At 46.5% G+C, this 21833-nt stretch overlaps 5 protein-coding genes across 5 annotated transcripts; 2 read left to right on the top strand and 3 right to left on the bottom strand.

Annotated features, from left to right (window-relative positions):
* Nucleotides 1–371: 371 nt before the first annotated feature.
* F5891DRAFT_1187484 (uncharacterized protein) lies at nt 372–3971 on the bottom strand (the record flags this gene model as incomplete). The annotated part of the gene is made up of 11 exons (XM_041366854.1): nt 372–557; nt 608–661; nt 720–1049; nt 1103–1276; nt 1335–1764; nt 1819–2345; nt 2402–2562; nt 2611–3091; nt 3144–3543; nt 3599–3670; nt 3724–3971. 11 exons carry the CDS (start codon nt 3969–3971, stop codon nt 372–374), a joined length of 3063 nt encoding a protein of 1020 aa, XP_041227189.1.
* A 3623-nt stretch (nt 3972–7594) lies between these two features.
* Nucleotides 7595–8365, bottom strand: F5891DRAFT_1187485 (uncharacterized protein; the record flags this gene model as incomplete). Its single annotated transcript, XM_041366855.1, has 1 exon — nt 7595–8365. One exon carries the CDS (start codon nt 8363–8365, stop codon nt 7595–7597), a length of 771 nt encoding a protein of 256 aa, XP_041227190.1.
* A 10155-nt stretch (nt 8366–18520) lies between these two features.
* Nucleotides 18521–19773, top strand: F5891DRAFT_1187488 (uncharacterized protein; the record flags this gene model as incomplete). The annotated part of the gene is made up of 3 exons (XM_041366856.1): nt 18521–18665; nt 18798–18946; nt 19000–19773. 3 exons carry the CDS (start codon nt 18521–18523, stop codon nt 19771–19773), a joined length of 1068 nt encoding a protein of 355 aa, XP_041227191.1.
* Nucleotides 19774–19835: 62 nt separating this feature from the next.
* F5891DRAFT_950362 (uncharacterized protein) lies at nt 19836–20260 on the top strand (the record flags this gene model as incomplete). The annotated part of the gene is made up of 2 exons (XM_041374954.1): nt 19836–19908; nt 20019–20260. Coding segments are annotated over 2 exons (315 nt in total), but the record flags the coding sequence as incomplete, so codon positions are not given.
* Nucleotides 20261–21629: 1369 nt separating this feature from the next.
* Nucleotides 21630–21800, bottom strand: F5891DRAFT_950453 (uncharacterized protein; the record flags this gene model as incomplete). Its single annotated transcript, XM_041374968.1, has 1 exon — nt 21630–21800. A coding segment is annotated over one exon (171 nt), but the record flags the coding sequence as incomplete, so codon positions are not given.
* Nucleotides 21801–21833: the final 33 nt, after the last annotated feature.

Raw genomic sequence — 21833 nt, forward strand, 5'->3', positions numbered from 1 at the left:
ATACGCTGCGAACGTCAACTTTGCTATGGTAGAGAGGAGAAGAGCATGGACCCTCAGACGGCGAGCCCTTGACACCTATTCCACATTTGCTTTGCTTTACACGGCTTCGAACACTGCAACTCATGTTTTATAATCCCTGCATCTACCTGGACAATGACATTCTCTTGCAAGCCATGTCTAGTTGGTCGCACATCCGCACTCTGGAAATCAACTACGTAGACGACCATCATTCTCCTTCCGGAGTCTCCCTCCATGGATCCTGACTTTTATCATCCGTTACCCCCTACATGCACACGCATTCGTATTGGATACTACAGCATTTGTATAATAGTGACGATGGAAGCTAGTATGTAGAATTGCAATGGAACTATTCATGCATTAAAACTATCCTCACCGGCGTCAATGAGGGCAGCATGAAGGCAGGCATCAAAGGGTGTTACTATATTATCGTCTCGGGGAAGAGGGGAGCGTAAAAATGAGCGAAGTGCATTGTTGGCCCATAGGTCCATTTGGTACGTGCAGGCATGAAACATAGGCGGCAGGAAGTCTTTGTGGATCTATGATTATATCAGAGAATGTTTGATACAATTGTGGACTGGTAGCGCACATCATAATGACCATTGAATGTTGCTGAAATGGAAATGTCTTGGTGTATAGCAATCTATGAAGAGTTAGGACTTAGCAACGGTCAATGACTTTATATGATCAATCGTACGTACAGTGAAGTCTTTGAGCCCAGGAGGCAGAAGGGTGATGCCGCTTATTAGCTTCACAAAGCGACGAGCACGATAGCATACATCCTGGTTATCAATAGCTAGCTGAGTTGAACTGACGAGGTTGGTAAAGAGAGGGTCATCAGGGTGCCCGACTCCCTTGAAATAACGCTCCACATGTTCCCTTAGGTTTGGCAACAGGGTAGCCATATCATTCTCAAAATCTGCATCTCCAAGTATGTCAAATGACAGGAGAGGAAATAACTGCAAAGGGGAATTTAAACGATGGCAGCCGTATGCTTCATATAAAAGAAACTTGGATGAGTCTGCGATAGCCTGGTAAAATACATTGAAATCAGTTGTCAAGTGATATACTACGATTGACTTACATCAATGAATGAGTGATGGGTTGGAGACAAAGCCTGATCAAGACCCTGGCGGAATGCGGCATATATTGTAGACTCATGGAGTTGGGGTGCTCGAACACCAAGAAGTAATGAAGCATGTAAGGCTCGTATCATGTTCGGCCACTGCGCTGCGCGTGTACAAGATAGTTGTGCGAGCTAGTGAGAATCATCATGATTAGCACCCAGAATGAAAGTACTAGTGACAGAAACATACTGTTTGCTTGCCAACGTGGCATAAAATATGCTGGAGGTCCAGGACCTCTTGGGGAGTAAGATGAGAGAAATCTTGAGCAGCGCCAGCAGATGATGGGAAAAGTTTGAGGACGTTGAATGTATCTGGAAGGATGGCTTCTAGCCATGCAGAGTCGACCAAGGAATCTATTCCCCCAATAGTTACTTGGAGGAGTGCTGGGGAAACTGGAAGCGGTGCTGAGTGTACACGTAGCAAGAACATAGCGCATAAGACACCCAGTGCAAACGCATAGTCTTCCTGATCGGCATCAGGGAACTCATCAACTTGGAGGAACACAAAGCCATCCTCAGTGCTTTGCGGGTCCTGGCAGGTGCGGTTACTGGCAATGTGTATTGCTTCATAGAGAACCTGATGTGTGACACCATCGCCTATAGTATCACCTGACCGGCCCCTGCAAAGGTGGGAGGTCAATATTGAGCATCTCATAATCAAAATGAAAACGTACGCTCGGAATAACCAATGCATGGACCATATTTCATGGAGCCGGACATTATGGGGGATGAGCATAAAATGAGTGGGCAAGTCCGGTGGAGCATGGAATGGTCCGGCAGGATGATGGCGAGCTTGAATAATGAAAGCAAGCAATCCTTTGACTGTAACTTCAAGGGACGATGATCGAACATGCCATACCGCATTCCGTAAAAGCTCAGGTCCTGAAGCACGAACGTCCCTATCAAGCGCAGCAAAATCAATGAGGGAAGGAGGCTGAGAGGGCGTGTATACAGAACGGGGTCTAGTAGGCAAAGAAGGTTGTGAAGCATGAGGAGGGGGTGGCGGGTTGAGATTAAGAAGCTGCAGGCCAGGGGAGACTCGTGTCTGTTGAGAAGAGCGGCTAGGAATATCCTCAGGCAGTGGATTTTCGATTATTACAGGTGAGTCTGTAAGGTCGATAGGTGATAGATGTGATGTGATGCTCATGTTATTGTCCAAATCATCATCGATGTCGGAATCAATAACAGAATGAGATCGGGGCTGACGGTCATTACCTATATCAGCGTGATTTCTGGAATGAGGGTGGCGATACGTACCCTGGAAGTATGACTGGGAACATGTGGGCACAGAAGTCGGCATGGTATGGTAGCACCTGCATCACCACCATCGAGAAAGTGATGGATGTGGTCCACAAAGCATGAGTGCTTCTCAGTACTTCCAGGTGAGATGGGGCCAATAATTGCACCTTCCTTGGGGCCTGTAGAAATGTAAGAGATCAAACCGCTGCAGGTGATTGCCGACATACATAATAATAATATTCCTGTCCCAAAGCCTGAAGGATGATCCATGCGCTTGGCAAGCTTACTCAATGATGAGAACGAGTAGCGATGCCAGGAATCTTCACAATCCACATTGAGAGCTCGACCATATTTGCTGCGGTTACCAGGCACAAGCAATCGGAAGGGAAGACGTGCGTACTGGATGCGAATATCCCGGTTCTCCTCGCCAACATCCAGGTCAAAGTTCATATCCGAGTACGTAGGGAATTGGAGGGATCCATGGTTCATCATGGTGTGAACGCCTTGGTAGATCTGATCGATCACTAGTTTGTTGGGGGTTGAGACGTGGAGTTCGATGCGACGGGTACAGTGATACTGGGAAAAAAATCGGAGCTGGGCAGCAAAGGCTTCACCGCATGGAAGTCGGTCTGGGCAGGAGATGTTGATGTCAGCCGACTCGTCAAATACACTAAGTCCATCTTGAACATGCGTTGGCGGAGGGATAAACTGGAAGAGACATGTCAGAGGTTATAGGCAGGATGAAAATGCGAGGACGTACATCATAAGGATACATTACAAGTTCAACGGATAATTTATATGTTTTATTGATACGGCATGCTTGGCCTGTGATTTCGTAAGGCTTGCGTGATGCAAAGGTTCGATTGCGGTTGCCACGGTTTCGGCTACCACCGTTCAAGGTGTGAATAGGAGGAGCAGGAAGGGGAATACCAGAAGAAGGCATGCAGTGCGGAGTTACACGATTATACGGGGTGACAGAAGGCATTTGATACATGGGCATAGGAGGGAGGGGAGCAGACCATAAAGATGGGGAGGGTTCAGGAGCAGGGGGTCTGGTAGAGATCGGCGCTCCACGGTTACATATGTCAGAAGACAGCGCTGCTGCAGGCGTGATGTTGATGGAAGCAGAGTTTCGAGCATTACTTGATGGTGTAGTTCGACTGTGGATGCTGGGCCAGTTAGCATATATTCAAGTATCGTCATAACCGAAGATACTTACACAGAGGGGAGAGGGAGGTGTTGATTGTATCGACCTCCACATTGACATTCTTGATAAAAATCGGTGACCTATAGTTTGTGTCGATGTGAGAATGTTCAATCGTTAGTTCAAAAACACATACAGGAGCACCATCGGTCCTAAATGCAAAGCATTGCTGTGCAGGTAGGCCTGCACGACTGGGAAGGACCCGTCTATTTTGAGAGGTTTGATGAAAGTGAGCTGGATGGTCGCATAGGCAAGGAGACTGAAAGGTGTTTGAGTAATGACCTCAGACGCATCAAGGTTAAAACATACGGATTCGTCGCCTTCAACAGATGGAACGAAGGCAGTGCAGTCTTGCATACACTGTCGGCAAGAACCTGAGGCCATTGTACAACAAATTATCGGTCAGTATCAGAGTGACAATAAAAATAACGACATGAAGGAGAGAACGAAAAAGAGGGGGGAGCAAAATGGGGATGAGTGATGCAGTGGGGGAGAAAGTTAAAGAGAAGACTGACTTACATAATTTTGAAGCAATCAGCGGCTACTGTATGGACCATGTGCATGAGGCACCATGAGGTTCTGAGGGATGATGATGATAAATCGTAGCGCGCACCCAACTGGTCCCTCACCTTCTCCTTTCCAGGGGCTTTCGAATTCTTTTAGAAGCCATTGTTTGGCGCAAAATTAATCAAGTGATACTTTTGTAAAAGAAAGTTCCCTAGGCAAGGGTCTCTCGAGTGGTGACCAGCCCAGAGCTATCGCCTGGCAGCTTGAGACATCCAATCCTGGGCCACTCGAGAGGGAAGTGAGGAAGGAAAACAATGGCATAGATGGTGCCGGTGAGTAATCATATGCATTAGCTCACAGTTATGACATGCTAAACAATGTTGAATGTATGAACGCGACGTGTCAGTCATGTGGTATAATCATGTGACACGTTCCTGCACGAGTATGCTTCTTGCAGACTATTGCCACCACCGCAATGCAGCATGGATAGATGACTCAGACCTATCTACTGACGAAGAGCTACTCATGCAAGATATCAATACTAATGCGAACAACCATACTCCCATCGCTCAAAGGCATGTTTCCGTCCTTGACTCAGTCTGTGCGTGTTCTCGTCTTTTGGCCTGCGTACTCGACGCTTGGTGCTCTGAGTCTAGCCGTGTCCCATCAATGTACACGGACCAAGATTCACTACTTACTGCTATTAGGGCTCTATCGAGAGATATATGCTGCATTTTGTGCACGATGACTTTGAGTGCGTTCAGAATATACTAATTTACATGTTGGTCGTACGTCCAAAAGTGTGCCTGTGTCAGGCTTGGAGCGATCAATCGATCACACCGTGACTGATTCAAATTGAATGATAGGAGAAGGAAGCACTGGGCAACAGGTCCCGTCTACTTTCCGTTCCATCGGCCCTCAAGGCCTCATCGATGCATCGCGTCCTACAACGTCAAGCGAAGCAGCTCATTTTACCTTTAGTCGAGAAAACAAACCTTATCATCATCGTGTTCTACTGAACTTTATATCTTCAACTCAACCCATATGGTTCGTCGATGTTCCCAAATGCCCATGCGTTGCATCATTATCGGACCACGCAATTTCCCTGCAACGGATCACTTCTACCACGCGACATGAACCAAATCTCACCCCGACGATCAACTCACATCTTGGCGAACCCCGTTGATTCGTAGGTACCACAATGTTCATTAAATTGACCTCGTTCCTGTCTCTCATGACCAACCTACTTTAGCCTACCAGTGCCCCACAGCAGTCCACAAGTCCTCACTTGTTCTCGATAAGTCCGTGGACTCCGTGCTTGACATTGCATGCTGTCACTCAGAACTAGTGTCGTATCCGCTCACATCCGGGTTTTCGACATTTCTATTCCTGCAGATGGGCCTTCGATATGGCAGGCGAAGGTAAGTCTTGAGCTGGCCAGATGCCCTTTCTAAACTTAACACGCTGCAGATAAGGAAAAGCCTCCCCAGTGCACTGACGTTCGTGGTCTATATTTTTTCGTCTCCAAGGGCTTTTAATTTTCGATGGCAAGCAATCGTCTACAAGCTTCTCTGACACCTTACTGTTTGTAATTGATCGTTCCGCTGCAGGTCCATTTGGTGACTGATCATAGCATCACGACGGCTCATGTGACCATATCTTTTCACAGATATTCAAACGAAGCTTTATGATTCTTGCAACCATCAGTCCCCATGAACGGTATGCTTCCCTTGGTCTCAGTGTTCTACGCGATGCATATAGTAAAGGTGGTCGTTCCTTCTCCATCGAGTAGGCAATGTTTGTCTGAGTCTGCATTACCCCTTCCCGACAGGTATATTTGGCAACCGTAAAGAAACGACGCACGAAAATCCACCTTGGGACCAACAACTCGATTGCGATTCTTCCATATCGTTGTTCAAGCTCAGCGCTCAGTAATTGTGCTTCTTTTACCACTGCTTCGGATATTTTGCAACAAACAAGGCAAGTTCAGTTGAGGTTCAAGCTGAAGGCGCGTGATATCTGGGTTATGAGAAGATTCTGTTTGTTTACCAGGTCTGCTTAGACGATGCAGTACAAGAGTCATCCGACAATCACAGTGGGACACTAATTCCCTTTACTTACCTCCGCGTTGACTAGGCTGTCATCATACTATGTACATACGCCGGACAATTATATCCAGTTTACGGAACTCAGGTATGTATGGCTGACATACGGAACGCGTGGTGGGACAAGCTGGCATACTCGATGTTCCCATGTGTGTAGTAGACAATGAATAGAAATAATTATTTCTTAGTAGGGTTGTCTGAGTCGTGTCAATTAGATGACACTTTCGTTACAAGACTATCATTTCTCCGATTCCGGATCATGGGGTTAGCAATCAATGCACTGTGTCTCGGGAGGATAAACAAATTTATTTCAAGCAAAAGCTTTTCAGGGTTACCTCGGAACATCAGGGCACTCGAGGCAAACTACAGTAGCGCAGGCCAGCCATAACTCCAATTACATAGCGCGAGTGAGGACACGTCACGATTCCCGTAGGTACTCCAAAAGTCACACACCAGCAAACGCAAGAAAGAATCAAGTACTAAGACATCGTGTCCCATGGTTCATCCGATAATGAATCCACAGCGGGAAGTTTGTCCCGAAGACCCGGCATTTCTTCTGCACTGATGTTATATGATTGTAGTAGCTTGACGAATTGATCCAATGAATCGCGGTCCGCATGTTCCAGGAAGGTCAATTGTTTGTCGAACTGCTGAATCCAATCTACAGCGTCCGCAACACAAAAGTCAAGTCGATGATGAAGCATTGGAGCGCCAAACAACTAAGAAGAGACCTGTTGTTTGTTATGACGTGTGTCGCGTGCGGACTGGGATGATCTAACAGCGACGATCACGACAGTGATATCTCGTGCTGAGAGTCCGAGGTCGGCTCCCACAGAAGAGCAGGAGTTGCGTACGCTTGCGGAGGCGAGCGATAGTAGCGGTTACAGGCAGAAGGGGTCTCAAGTCCTTCCGAAGGTGCGGATCTGATGTCAAGCAGGTAGCTTTAGCAAGACAAAGGTTTCAAGGTAAAACCCAGTAGGATTAAAGTAAGGAACATCTACTTTAATCTATCGACCTTATATAAGGCTACTCTATCGTATCTAAGCTCAGCTTGAAGCTGGGTTCTTAAGTGCTTATCTATCGAGTCAGAGATACCATGCATGAGGCAGGCTTCTATCAGTACATGAGGCAACACGAGGCTTGCCTTCTATCTTGATAACATATATAGGTCTTCTAGACCTATGTCATCATATCATGTAAGCGATCCAGATCGCTTACCTAATCCGGCATCTTCCGGACTTCTCTTCTATTCATCATCTATTGTCAAGGCCTAAAGGCCTGGGTATCATGTCGTTGCCGTGCAAGGTGGCAGAGGGCTGGTCGTGTAGCTGGGGGCTCACGTAGTGACTGTAACATTACCCCATTACTACGCACAAAGTCACCGGCTTTGTTTTCTTAAACGTCTTCTTCCATCGTAGTAGTAAGTGGTGCGGGAATTGCTGACGTGGGGACGGAAGGTGCTGAGGGAGTTTCAGGGACAGGGGAAAGTTCAGTAGGATGCTGAAGTTCTAGATCCGCGAGTGCCTTGTGGTTATGCTCCCAATCTAAGAGAGCTTCGAAAAACTTCTCTTCATCGCTAAACTCTTGGAGTACAATGCGTCCGTTGAGTCGCGGGCAGTGGACCGACAGATGGTTAGGTCCCAGTTCATCGCAGATGCAACAAACATAATCTGGACATCTTCTGAACTGATGTCCGTATCCTTCGCAGCGCTTGCAGAGCGTGGTGCGGGTTCGATCTATGGTAGCCGCTTTTCTTCTCAGCGGGCGTACCGGGCAGGGTTCTTCTAAAACGGGCTTCACTTCAACTTTCTTTATCGCGAGGTCAGTGATATCGGAGAAGTCGAGGGGGAGTAAGTGAAGTGCGAAGTTTCTGATCCGCCGTTGCAGATGAAGTATAGCAAGTTTCCGAGTTGCTTCATCAAGGTCAACACGATTGGCTACATCTTCCAGTAGCTTCGTGGTTCGTATAATGCAGACGGAGAGGGAGGTGCACGCTGCAGTCCTGGCGTCTTGTTCACCAAGGATTTCGTCGATCGCTTGGGAGTACGCGGGGGTCAAGATAGCGGCTTCATTGAACGCACTATTTTCTGTCATTCTGAGGACGTTCCCATAGTCGGAGTCCTTCAGTGCAATCTTGATAGAGTTGTTGTCGATGGAGTTTGTCATGATGATGATGGAGGTTTGTTGGGAGAGATGTTCGAGGATCGAGAGGATTTATAACCTTCTTCCAGATCAATCCAAGCTCCGTTTCAATCTAAACTTATCTTTGTTCGTTATCTCTTATCGTCTTATCTAGCCATGAGGCTAACTCGTGTTCGAGATTCTTCTTCGCTATCAAAGGGAAAGTGCCGTGATAGGTACTATCATCCTTTATCTTTGTTTGAAAGATCGGGTCGTCATCAGAGGGTGGTCGTCATTGCCATGATGGGTTCTAGAGGGTTCCAAGGGCTTGCAGGAGTTTCCGTGGAGTTCGTCTCATGATAGTTTAGCCTCGTTCCGGAGGTCTAATCTTCTTATCTTTTATAGATCCATTTCTGGGTTCTTTATTAGATGTCGAAGGTGGGGGTCCGAGCATGGATACCAAGGCTTTTGTAGGAGTTTCTTGTGGTCGTCCAGCGGGGAGATCGTCTTCTATTACCCTTTGTTTATATATGGTCTACTCAGGTGGTTGAAGTGCAGTGATGTGAGGGGTCCCGAAGCTTGCAGGAGTTTTCCGGGGTTCGTCCTTGTTCATCGTCTAGTTTTATGTCATTACGGACAATTGTAGTTTAGAGTCTTTCCGGACTATATCTAGTTTAGGGTCATTACGGACCTTATCTAGTTTTAGGTCGTTCCGGACCTTCGTAGAGGTTGAGTTCGGGATTGGTGATCAGTGTTCAGGGTGGAGTAGGCGTGGAAAATAAGTAAAATGGAGGATTTCACCCCCTTACTAAGCCATTAGTCACCGACTAATCATATCCAATCAGAAGTCTAGGCCAGGGAGCGGGCCGTCGTCGTCGAAGTCGTTTCCTTCTGAATCTACCATTCGCAGATCATGCGAAGAGGGTGCATCATCGTCTTTATCCTCATCATCCTCGGAGTTGTCCATGTCGATGAATCGGACAAAACTGGGCCCGGCGTCTTGTGCTTCCTTTTTTATTTCATTTTGACGATATGTTTCGTAGATCAAAGCGATTCATTCGATGAAAATATCCTGGGCTTCTTGTAACACAGGAGGGAGTTTGGTGTTTGAAGATAGCGTCATTGCTTCTTCGGAATTATGCGCGGGTGTCATGGAGAGGTTGAGGGAATTTGGCGGTTCATCGGCGGTTAAATACGCCGGTTCAGGGTCTTCCTCCATTGCGGACTCAGGACTTTCATAGAATCTGAGTTTCTTGGCGGTAGGAGGTTCTTCGATTCGGACTGCTCGTCCTTTTCCGAGAACGGATATCGGTTCTCCAGAAAATTCGAATCTCTGAGTTTTCTCTGGTTCAGGGGCCAATCTGGGCGCCTTGGATACAGGCGGTTCTTCGTTCATTATCGCACGTCCCTTCCCAAGGACTTGTGCGGGCTCTGCCGAGAATTCATATCGGGCAGGCATGGGATCTTCTTCAATCTTTATTGGCTGAACAGCCGGTACAATCTTCTTCGTTCGTGGCGGTTCGGGATAAATGTGGTCAGATATCAGCGCCGGTCTGGAAGTCTTCTTCTGAGTTGTCTCCGGATCAGTGGCCGGTTTCTTCTGTTCATATCTTTTCGCTGCGAGGTCAATTCTAGGCAGCGAGTCTTTCTTCGTCACAGTTTTCGCAGGCTGTGGTGCGGTTTCTGAAGGTTCAACGGGAATTCCGTTCTGCGGCTCTTCGTGGGCCGGTGCAATTTGTGTTGTTCGGGCTAGTGGTACAGTGCCCAAAGAGGAGGTGCGGGGAGTGGTCGGGGATACCAATCGTTTTCTTTTCTTTGCTTCCTTCTTTTCTTCTTTCAGGAAGAGGGGTGCCTTGCCGTTCTTCTTCCGATCTGAATCTATTTCTTTCTGCTTCTTTCGGGAATCTGCGGTACTTCTGAGGGTTACCGTGCTGGTTTTCCAATTGATCAGGGGGTTCTGGCTGGTAAGCCAAGGTCGTCCAAGCAGGAATTTGTCTTTTGGACCAAGTTCGGCTAGGTAAAACCGTTCGGAAGTTACCCGTTCATCAATCTGGAAAGTAAGGTTGCAAAACCTTTCTATTGGCTTCTTTCCAAAGCAGGATCCGTCAGCGTTCGAGAGTGTCAGGGGGTTCTCTAGCTGGTGCGTCAAAATGTGGTACTGCGTGATCACGTCCTGGTTGACGAAGGACTGACACGCCCCAGAATCTATGATCATAGATGTCGCGATGGGGGTATTTCTTGTTCTGGAAATCAGGGTGGCGTTCACCCGTATATCATCCTTAGCCCCGGCTATCTTGATAGTGCGTAGGCGGGGTTCTTCTTCGATCATCTTTCTCCGTGAGGTTCGGGTCCATTGAGGACAGCTCGCGGCTTTGTGTCTGATGTCGTGGCACACAAAACATTTCTTCTCTCGTAAGCAGAGGCGAGTCTCCTTCCCAGTGAGGTGTGCAGCGGCGAAGGTGTTTCTGGTAGTTGCCATATTGGAGATGGTTTCTACAATCTTCGTGGTATCCTTTTCTTGGAGCTTTCCACAGTGACGGCGGTTCTTATATTCTTGCGACTGGTCAGGCCGGTACGATCAAGGTTCTAGATCAGGGATATGAAAATCTTTTCGGGATCTCGGTTCGGGGTTCTACGAGTGTCGGTAACGTTGACAGCAAGTGCGATCAGTTATCTTGTAGCCTGTGATGGAGGCGTACGATAAGGAGACTTTAATCCTTTGTTACGACGTGTGTCGCGTGCGGACTGGGATGATCTAACAGCGACGATCATGACAGTGATATCTCGTGCTGAGAGTCCGAGGTCGGCTCCCACAGAAGAGCAGGAGTTGCGTACGCTTGCGGAGGCGAGCGATAGTAGCGGTTACAGGCAGAAGGGGTCTCAAGTCCTTCCGAAGGTGCGGATCTGATGTCAAGCAGGTAGCTTTAGCAAGACAAAGGTTTCAAGGTAAAACCCAGTAGGATTAAAGTAAGGAACATCTACTTTAATCTATCGACCTTATATAAGGCTACTCTATCGTATCTAAGCTCAGCTTGAAGCTGGGTTCTTAAGTGCTTATCTATCGAGTCAGAGATACCATGCATGAGGCAGGCTTCTATCAGTACATGAGGCAACACGAGGCTTGCCTTCTATCTTGATAACATATATAGGTCTTCTAGACCTATGTCGTCATATCATGTAAGCGATCCAGATCGCTTACCTAATCCGGCATCTTCCGGACTTCTCTTCTATTCATCATCTATTGTCAAGGCCTAAAGGCCTGGGTATCATGTCGTTGCCGTGCAAGGTGGCAGAGGGCTGGTCGTGTAGCTGGGGGCTCACGTAGTGACTGTAACATTGTTATTCTCTCAATGAAGGATAAGAAGCAGGGCGTACGACTGCTGATACACCTCGTGAACCCACCCACTTCGCAGCCACAATACTTGCCACTATCGGCACTACGATGGGGGCGGTAGGTCCGTCCGAGGCAGACAGGATGCCCGCAATAGTACCCACAATGGAGAGCCCAACTGCACTGCAAACGTTGGATGAGATGAAATCCATCCGTCCCATGAAGGGCTGCCCTGCAGGTTCTTGTTGGGATCAGCTGTGGGTCCAACGTCCAGCTCATTGATCATGTTTGTCATCATTGTCGTGAACTCTGGGCTGCACAAGTACTGCGCGCCAACGGCGTCAGGATATGCGACAATGAATAAAGAAGAGAACCATTACACCATTAGGGTCTTGAGAGTTCCATACGTTGACGATGTCAGTGTGAAGCACGTGCAAACAGTCCCACATTGAATGGTTCTTGAACGGTGCGCTTGATGCGAACGCCTTCCAGTATTCTGAAAGACAGACATGAACGCTCAGATTATGTTCAGTATTTTTGAATACAAAATCAAGACAGACTTCTCTTGCCAACTCTGATGCTGTGTAAATCGCAAGATAAGAATGAAGCAAGTAAGGCTCACTCTATTGATGCCTTTATTTTGAGACCAGGATCCACTCGCTTAGCGACGGACTTGAGAGCATAAACATGGGTAAGAAGCGGTATCATGATGTGGTGAGTGAACATACCCAAAACTCAAAGTTAAAGCGGACTGTCCGAGCGCCCCGATAGGAATGGTAGTCAACACTGCATTAACGGACCTACGCAAAAATGGAGGGACGGGAACATGAGAACAAAACAATGTGTTGGATCAAATCGAACTGACCACCGCATGAGAAGACTACATTGGGCTCAGGACAGGCATAGTACGAGTGCAACATAACATATGCACTTGTTCCAAGCATTTTTCGACTCTCTCTGGTCTTCCGGTACACGCTCTATCCCACGAGCTTCGACATGAATGGCAAAGAGTCTTGAAAGAAGTGGGCCAAGTACACCGAAACGGCTTGCATTGAGGACGTCGAGGTGATGGAGAGCTGCGGTAGCTGTTGGAGGAAGAAGTAGGTGATTTGGGTGTCGATGTGCCGAAGAGCTTGCAAGAGGCAAGGGAGGGCACAGCTCGGTGAAGTGATCAGCAGTTTCGTCGTGATGCATGCCATCGAAAGCTTCGATTCCGAGCTGGACACGTAGATATGTCTAGTGAAAGATGGTGCTGATAACGCCAGTGTTCGAAATAAAAGCATTGAACGTTGGTTAGCATGGTGGACGTGGCGCGACACACCTGCACTGATTCCACCCCCAATGGCAACAGGGCACACCCAGATCTCACATAGATCTTGCTACTACCTTGACAGTAGTGGGCGCACCCGGATCTCACATAGACCCACCCGCAAAGGGCCAAAGCCAGGAGCCTCGTCAGCTGTATCAGTGCTTGCCACCACGCCGCCAAGCAGAGCCCCAAACGAAAGGAACACAAAAGAAATGAACTGCCCGAACAAACTTGCTGAGACGCTTTTTCTTGGTAGGAGACTTTTTTTCGGAGTGACATTTTTCGGAGTGTGACATTTTTCTCAGAGTGTGACATTTTTTTAGAGCGTGACTTTTTTTTTTTTGGACGTGACTATTTTTTTGGTGACTACCTAGTTTCTATGAAAAAGCTTCGATTTCGTTATTGTCCAGTGGGGTCACCCATACACCCTATGTTCTACTTATCTCTACACTTTTGTTCCTCTGATATATAATAGAAAATACAAAGTCAATTGATAGAAAAAAGTTTGACCAAATGTTAAGATAATATATCCTTTGCTCTGTAAACAAAATCAATAACAAAATAAAATCTGACTTTTTTTTGTTAACAAATCAAATTTTGACCAAAGTCAACATCAACAGTCAGAAGTCAACAGTTCACAGGTTGATCAATTATCATATGTTTACCTTGTTAACTGTCGACTGCTGACTAGTAGTATTGACTTTGGTCAAAAGTTGATTTGCAAACAAACAAAAAATCAGATTTTACTTTGTTGCCAATTTTGTTTACAGAGCAAAGGATATATTATTTTAACATCTGATCAAACTTTTGCGCATCAATCAACTTTGTTTTCTACATACTGAACCCACTATGCCCTAACTAAAAACCCACTGACTCTGATAGTTTCATACTCAACCTGTACCCATACCCTATGCTGTATGTTTGCAGAGATGAAAGAAGAGCAGGATTGTGTGAATATTGTGTTTCCTCACTTGCATCAGGAAAAACCTCCCACAGGAATTTTGAGAATGTGACAATATTTCTGGGAATTGTGGCAAGCTTTTGTCAAATTTTCAAAAAATTTGTGAAGTTGTCTACAAGCTAGTAAATAGTCACATATGGATGCATAACAGCCAGTAGATGTGCCAAAAAATATATGTATCTACAGGGCTCTCTTCTAGTTGAACCTGCCATGAGATATGTAGCCAGTTTATAGTGTATCAAAAATGTAGAGTTCACACAATCCAGAACCACAGAGAACATGTACATATGCTTGCATTGCCTAAGGGTGCAGGCAGGACCTGACAGGTACTACAGAGCAGATACTGGTGAGAACATGGACAAAGGCAAGGACTTGAAATTCAAAGCTAGCAGGCAAGAATTGGGATATTGATGGGGGTTGGCATGTTTAAACAGGTGGGAGTCCGAGGGAGAATTCGGACATGTCTGCTGCAGGCCAGAGGGTCTTAGTGCTCAACTCAGCCTCAGCCACTCAGCAACAACATTAAGTAGGTACTTACGAGAAATTGAAAATCAAACCACCGATGATTTAATTACTAATCACAGGGCTCCCACGGTTGATTTCAACAAATAATGTGTCTTTACCCTAGCATGCTGGTGTCCCTCTGACTGCAATATTACTGCTTGCAAGCTCCATCCTCCTTAGTAAGTTTTCCTCTTATGTGTCTTCACGGATCCTTATCACTTGCACAGTCTCACATCTCATGGCATCTCAATTCATGAGTTGTTATACTGAAACCATGTGCCCTCTCCTTTTCCTCTTTTCACTGCCCTATGGCTTATATTTCCGCACTTCACAGAAACGCATAACTTATTTACTCCCCAACTGCCTATTACTAATACTTACACCTGCCTGCTATGCTCCTCCATCTTCTTCAACACAACACCTGCCTTCAAGTCCCACAGACAAAGCACCTTGTCATCCCAGTTTGTGAGTGTATCAGTCCTCCTTTGAGCTCGAGCCATGCTGATCCAAGTCATTGCTCACCGTTCACAGCAAGTGAGTGCCTTGATCCTTGTTTGAGCAAGAGCCATGCTGATCCAAGACATTGCTCACTGTTCGGAGAGAGTGAGCATGTTGATCATCATTTGCCAAGCACCATTGAAATTGTGCATCCTTAAATAGAGAGTGAGTCTAGAGCCTTGCTAGCAAATGTCATTGCTGATCTGTGGATCATGGGTATGGGTACAGGTTGAGTATGAGACTATCAGAGTCAGTGGGTTTTTAGTTAGGGCATAGTGGGTTCAGTATGTAGAAAACAAAGTTGATTGATGCGCAAAAGTTTGATCAGATGTTAAAATAATATATCCTTTGCTCTGTAAACAAAATTGGCAACAAAGTAAAATCTGATTTTTTGTTTGTTTGCAAATCAACTTTTGACCAAAGTCAATACTACTAGTCAGCAGTCGACAGTTAACAAGGTAAACATATGATAATTGATCAACCTGTGAACTGTTGACTTCTGACTGTTGATGTTGACTTTGGTCAAAATTTGATTTGTTAACAAAAAAAAGTCAGATTTTATTTTGTTATTGATTTTGTTTACAGAGCAAAGGATATATTATCTTAACATTTGGTCAAACTTTTTTCTATCAATTGACTTTGTATTTTCTATTATATATCAGAGGAACAAAAGTGTAGAGATAAGTAGAACATAGGGTGTTATAAATTAAAAAAACTCCAAAATGTGATCAGAATCAAAGTAATATATTGCTTGCATTCATAGACAAAAATTTCCTAGCTTGATTCCAATGAAAAAATAATAAAAAAGAATTAACCTCAGTCAAAATTTACTCAAAACATGAGTTTGAGACTTGTTGAAAATGTGATCATTATGTGATCCTATGCCAAAATGACAACAAAAACATATGCCAGGATAATTTTTATGTCTGATAAAAATGTGTAGACAAGATGATTATAATGTATATATGACAGGATAACTCAAATTGAGATAAAGTAAGAAATTTTTTTAATTTTTGTTAACATTATCTGCCAAAACCAAAGGTGACCTGAATCTGTCTGAGATCACGCTAGGTTCAACATTTGACCCATGGGCAAATTGGTTCCTGCCCCCAGTGATACCTTCAGGCCATATTGATGCGAGAACAGTGCACTATAGTACTGATGATGTTCGGATATCGAGTCAGTTGGATGCAAGAGCAATAGAGAGGCAGAATACATACCTTAAGGCCATATTGATGCGAGGACAGTGTGCTATAGTACCGATGATGTTCAGATATCGAGTCAGTTGGATGCAAGATCAATAGGGAGGCAGAGTACATACCTTCAGGCCATTGACTCTAGAATTACCCCTTCGCACCCCTTCACAAGATCTCCAGAATCTGACAGAGCAACCCCTTCACAACTTTCCTGCAAGCCTGCGGCGCACGACCCCTTTGTATGACCATATTTTCATTGGTTGTGACATTGTAGTGCACATGACACATGTGGAGTGAGTGGTGGGAAACTGCTGGTGTCAAAATGTAGTCCAACAGTGTGGGGGGGCTGGAATTCAAACCCAAGACCAAGGAGCATAGCGCTTAACCAGGACTCGCATGTGGACCACTACACCACCACGCCCCCATGCCAGCTTGTGACTAGCCACATTACTGACACAGAAGATATAGTGGGTGACTATCCATAGGCTGAAATAATGCGGAATAAAATAAGATAGAATAAAAAAGACCATATAAGGAAGTCGTGCCGCGATGCTGTTGTTCATTTGCATCGGATGTTCAAAACATATTATTTTGAGGCTCTTACAAACTCTAAATTTAGAAGGGGGGGGGGGCCCTTACAGATTAATCCGGATTATAAACGACAGATTAAATCTGTTTTAGACCACTATGCCTAAGCTATCTGGTGACTAATCCAAGACTTGAGGTCCGCCTGACACATGTTCAGCATGGCAAAGGTCGCCACCTGGTCCAAACATTTTCCAATATACGCAGTCCCATCCCTGAGGTCCCTGGCGAAGTTTTCAGCTGAAGTTTTAAGATTGCTCTCAGCAGACAATGCCAACACATACAACTGCGACCGGCCAGGGTACAAGGTGAGCAGTGCCGGCACCATTCTCTCCCTATAAGTCTAGACTTGCAAAAACAACTTGTTCCCCAAGCTACCGCGACTGTTTTTTAACATTAAAGACTTATTTTGCTGTGTGTACTAACATATTCCTGCAACCACCACAGGGTCATTCTACTAACTATGAACATCTAGAGTCATTGGGTGACTTATGCATCCAATAGTTGGCATTTTCGAAACACATAAGAGCATGCACTGGAGGACAACAAGGTAAGCATCATTTTCATTAAAACTACAGCACACAATGTCTGACATTCCTCCTCCACTATCCATGATACCTCCTGGTAGTACCCCATCTTACCTGGGCCCTAAATTATACTACAACCATGCGGGAAATGTGTTCACCCGTGATAATGATGGCGCTTGGGTGTCCCATCCAGGTATCTGCAATGTAAGTCTTATCCAACAATTGTCTACTGGCGGCCAATACTCATCTTATTATAGACTCTTACTACATCTGATCGGTCCTGTCGGTTCGAACATGGCGACAGTCCAGGTTATCAGGTACATCGAGTATCATATTATATTTTTGACATGACTAACTATATACATGCAGCCTGCTTCTACCTACGCACTCACTCCAGCCTTCCAGTCCCACGAAGGCACACCTCCACCCTTCCCGGTGTAGAGACTCGTGCATCTCATAGTGTGATATGGCGCTTTACACTAGGGAGTATACAGCACCAACTCGCAGCATCACTCTGTGTACCATCCACAGTGATTCCTATATGACGCGCAGCTTTCCCGCGCAACGCGCGCCATGCGCGCACCATTCCCGCGCTTCACGATGTATACGCGCGCGCGCGTTCCCGCGCTTGCGCGCCCTATAGCGCCAGCCATCCAGATGCATCCATCCACTGTCCACCAAGCTCCCTAGTGCGTATATTTCCATTTCCTTTATTAGCATAGTTCCACTTTTATTTTTATCATAGTTTCTCACTCATATATATTTTTACATACCTACTCGGTAGCGCTTCGGCTCCGCATGAGCGCGCTTAGGCGCGCTATATAAGCGCCAGCAGTACATACTATTATTTACCTTACTTTTCACCCAACTTTACCTAGTACTTACTACTTAGAAAGTCGCAGTAGAAATCTATTCATTAGCACAACACATCTCACATCCTTTATCTTGCTTATATCTTCACATAAGTTTAGTCTCTCTTATTTCCGCTTACACGCGCGCGCTTTCCTGCGCTTCGCGCTAATACGCGCGCGCGTTCCCGCGCCTTCGTACCTTGCGCGCACCTGCGCTTTCTCGCGCTTCGCTGAAGCGCGTACCTCTAGATCTCCGCTGCACCTGCTTCCCCTTTAGGGTCGAATGCACTTGCCATCTCAAGTATCGCAGACTAGGCAACGCACGACCTACAACTTTTTAGATACAGTCAGGAGCATTTCTTTGTTCCTCTCAGTATTGTTGTTTCTACACCGGCGTCCAATTCTCGCCTTGCTCTACATGAGGGGCCAACCACCAACATGATCAATCCCATGCTCCTCCCCCTACCTCACTCTGACGACATGGATCTGATTTACCCCGCCAGTATTGCGGAGGCCACCGGCTACATTCCGGCCACCAAAACAGCAGGTGCGCATTGCAAGGCCAAAGCCCCAAGGGCCAAAGGTAAGGAGAAGGAAAATGCTGGATACTCTAACGCAAAGAAGTGTTCCCGAGAGGACAGAGATGAGGATGATGAAGCAGAAGCATGAGCGAGGCGAGGCCACCCTCAAGGGTCCAATAATTATACTAGCTCAGACGTCAAAAGTCTCCTCAACATAGTCCAAGATGAGCTCCCTCTCGGTCAATGCAGGTGGCAGACTGTTCAAGTTAAGTTCTGCCAATGGGCCAAGGTGAAGCACCGGCCAGAATGTAAACTCACTTCACTCGAAACGAAGTTCAAACAGGTATGATTCAATTTGTATCATGACTGCAACATTACTGACAAGTATAATTACAGTTGGTCAAGACTACAAAGCCAACTGGAGACGGTGTGTGCCCTCCAGAAGTCACGTGCGCCCATCACATTGAAGAGCTCATTAACGAGCATGCAGGAACATGCGACCTGAACAACACAGATTACAAGGCCGTGCAAGACGATGACAGTCTGTCTGTCATCTCTGACCAGTACCAGGATGAGCCTACCCCCCCTCCAATCCAGCATACAGCCATTGCCCGCTCCACTCCTTGCGCAGAAGCCCCAGCCCCACGTCGCAATACTCGAGGAGCGGCAGCTACGGATTTACTCACTCGACTTTCCACAGCATTTGACCCGGCCACCCAGCGCAACTGTGACGAAGATCGTGCCAATTGCAGCCTTGCCACCACACATCTACTTACCCAAAGTCAGCAGCTCTGTGATTCCCAAGCCGCCACAGAAACCCTGCATGGCCAACTCTTTGATTTGCGCGCTCGCATGTACGACATCGAACGTGAACATGATTGGGTCGAACTTCGCATCGAGATGATGCAAATGAGTGGATCCACACACCGTCAGCATGTACGGATGCCCAAACACAAGAATCTGCATCAAGAGTGGTACCCTGAGGGTGGGGGATCCACTAGGTGGCTTACTGATGAAGGTGAAAGTACCGCATCTGAGGGGTGCAAGCCACCACACCTTCAGAAAATCGGCCCCTCTGAGCATCTCAAGTATTCTGATTGCCCATACTTCGAGGACATCGCTGATGAGCCTATCAATCCCATTCAAAAGGAGGGGTCAGTAGAGATTTGATTGTGTTATGATACTTACAATGTATCTAGGGTACCAATGTACAATGTAAAGATTCAAATGTTTTGCGCCCGTTCATGCTCGCATCCAAGGTTATCTGTGACAACACTTACTCCAACAAATCCTGGCCCAGGGTATGTTCCAATTGCGAGAAATCAATCAGGTGAGTTGTCTACCTAACTACTATTCACTCACATCCAAGGTTATCTGTGATGACACTTACTCCAACAAATCCTAGAGTATTGTAGCCCAGGGTATGTTCCAATTGCGAGAAATCAATCAGGTGAGTCTACCTAATTACTATTCACCATCCAGCAACTCAAAGCACGCTTCCCCTCTGCTTGAGGATCTTCAGGTCACCGTCTTTTCATATCCGCCTTCATGCTCACATCCAAGGTTATCTGTGACGACACTTCATTGCATTGATATTATAAGTTTTACATGTTGTATCTACTGGTATTCTAAGATGACATGGAAGCGCAAAACCTGATCCTTCTTCCTCTGCTCTGAAAATAGCATGCTTTCGAAGTCTCGCCACACATCCAGGTCATCCTCAGCAGCCTGCCAATGCTTCATGTACATGGTCTGTATCTGGTTGATCCCAACATGTACGGCGCACAGGTTGTGCAGCCGAAGACAGATTTCAATGAGGTCGCTGTAAGCTTCTTGGTTGGTGATGTCGAGTGGCATGTGTAGCCTTCCAAATGCGCCTTGGATAGCCCACATGCCCCATTCTGCAGTTTGGCAGTAAGAGAGTAGTTGGCGGTTGAACACCATGTGCTCCTCTATCTCGGCAGCAGACCCACGCAAAACTTGACCATGTTTCAAAGGTGCACAAATGCGACCGTCAATGGAAGTCGTCCCACAGGGAAATGCAGTATCTGCGACAATGTAGTAGCCAGGAGGTGTGTCGAGATGAAGTTTAGTATAGATGTGAGAGTCGAGACATGAATCGTGCCAACTTCCAGGTGCATTTGTTCTTGCCGCAATCACAACGCCTTTGTAAATTGATTATTGAGTACAAATTGTTGGAGAAAGACCAAAAAACGCACCTTCAGCAGAAAATGCTATGACTGAACTGACAAAATGTTCGGAAAGCCAACCATTGTAGGTGGTGTTTTCGATGTCAACATTGTGTGAGGTCTGCACGGGGAGTTTGAGGCCATCGATGCTTCCAAAGGCACCTTCCAAGTGTGAGTGACACACAACTACGAGGGCACTACAACGCTCGAAATCAGGCCCCGTGGCCATCGAATTGAGGCATCAACCATAGAGCGCAGTGTTTGTAAGAGTATCGGCAGTCCAGAGGTTAGATAGCGAGAAACAGTGGCGGGAATCAATGTGAAGATTTGTTGCAGGCTAGTCTCGTGCATGGTGGAGTTGAGATAGTGGAGCATGAGGCCGAGTGCTCCTCCAGCATCGAGTGAATGGCGATTCAGGCGTGGAATGCCTTGCTAGTTGGTATCAGGATGTGTGATGGACTTGTGGTACCACAGACTGGCAAAGCCAGAGGTAAGGATGAATTCGAACATTAGAACATCGATCCCCATCATGGTAATGAACGCACGATCACTGCGACTTGCATACAGCACTTGCCATGGGGTATTTCGATGTGGGTCAGGAAGTAAGTGGGCATGACAAAGGTACAGTCGCTTAGGGTTCTGGGTTTCGACTAGGGAACTGCACGGGTATTGGAGGCCATACCCGCACCCGCACCCGGCAAAACCCGTACCCGCTCTGACGGGTACAGGTTTTCAGCAGGTACAACAAGCTCAGACCTGTACCCACACCCATGCAGGGTTTACCCATGGGTACCATAGGTATCACCACCAGTGCTTAGCACATATGTCCAGCACACATCAGCAAATGCTGACATGACTCGAACATATGTGGATGGCACAAGAAGGAACCCGGGCATACAAGATGTCGCCCAAACACATGACAGGCTTGAACTTCGTGAGATCGATGACACCTTTCTCTGTGAGCACGTCTTTGCGAACATGGATGTACTTGACATGCGCAAGAATGAGGATGTGACTGGGGGGGTGAGTTCTATCAATTTG

This window comes from Suillus fuscotomentosus (genome assembly GCF_016647785.1).
Source record: "Suillus fuscotomentosus strain FC203 chromosome Unknown F5891scaffold_21, whole genome shotgun sequence".
Classification (NCBI taxonomy): Eukaryota; Fungi; Basidiomycota; class Agaricomycetes; order Boletales; family Suillaceae; genus Suillus; species Suillus fuscotomentosus.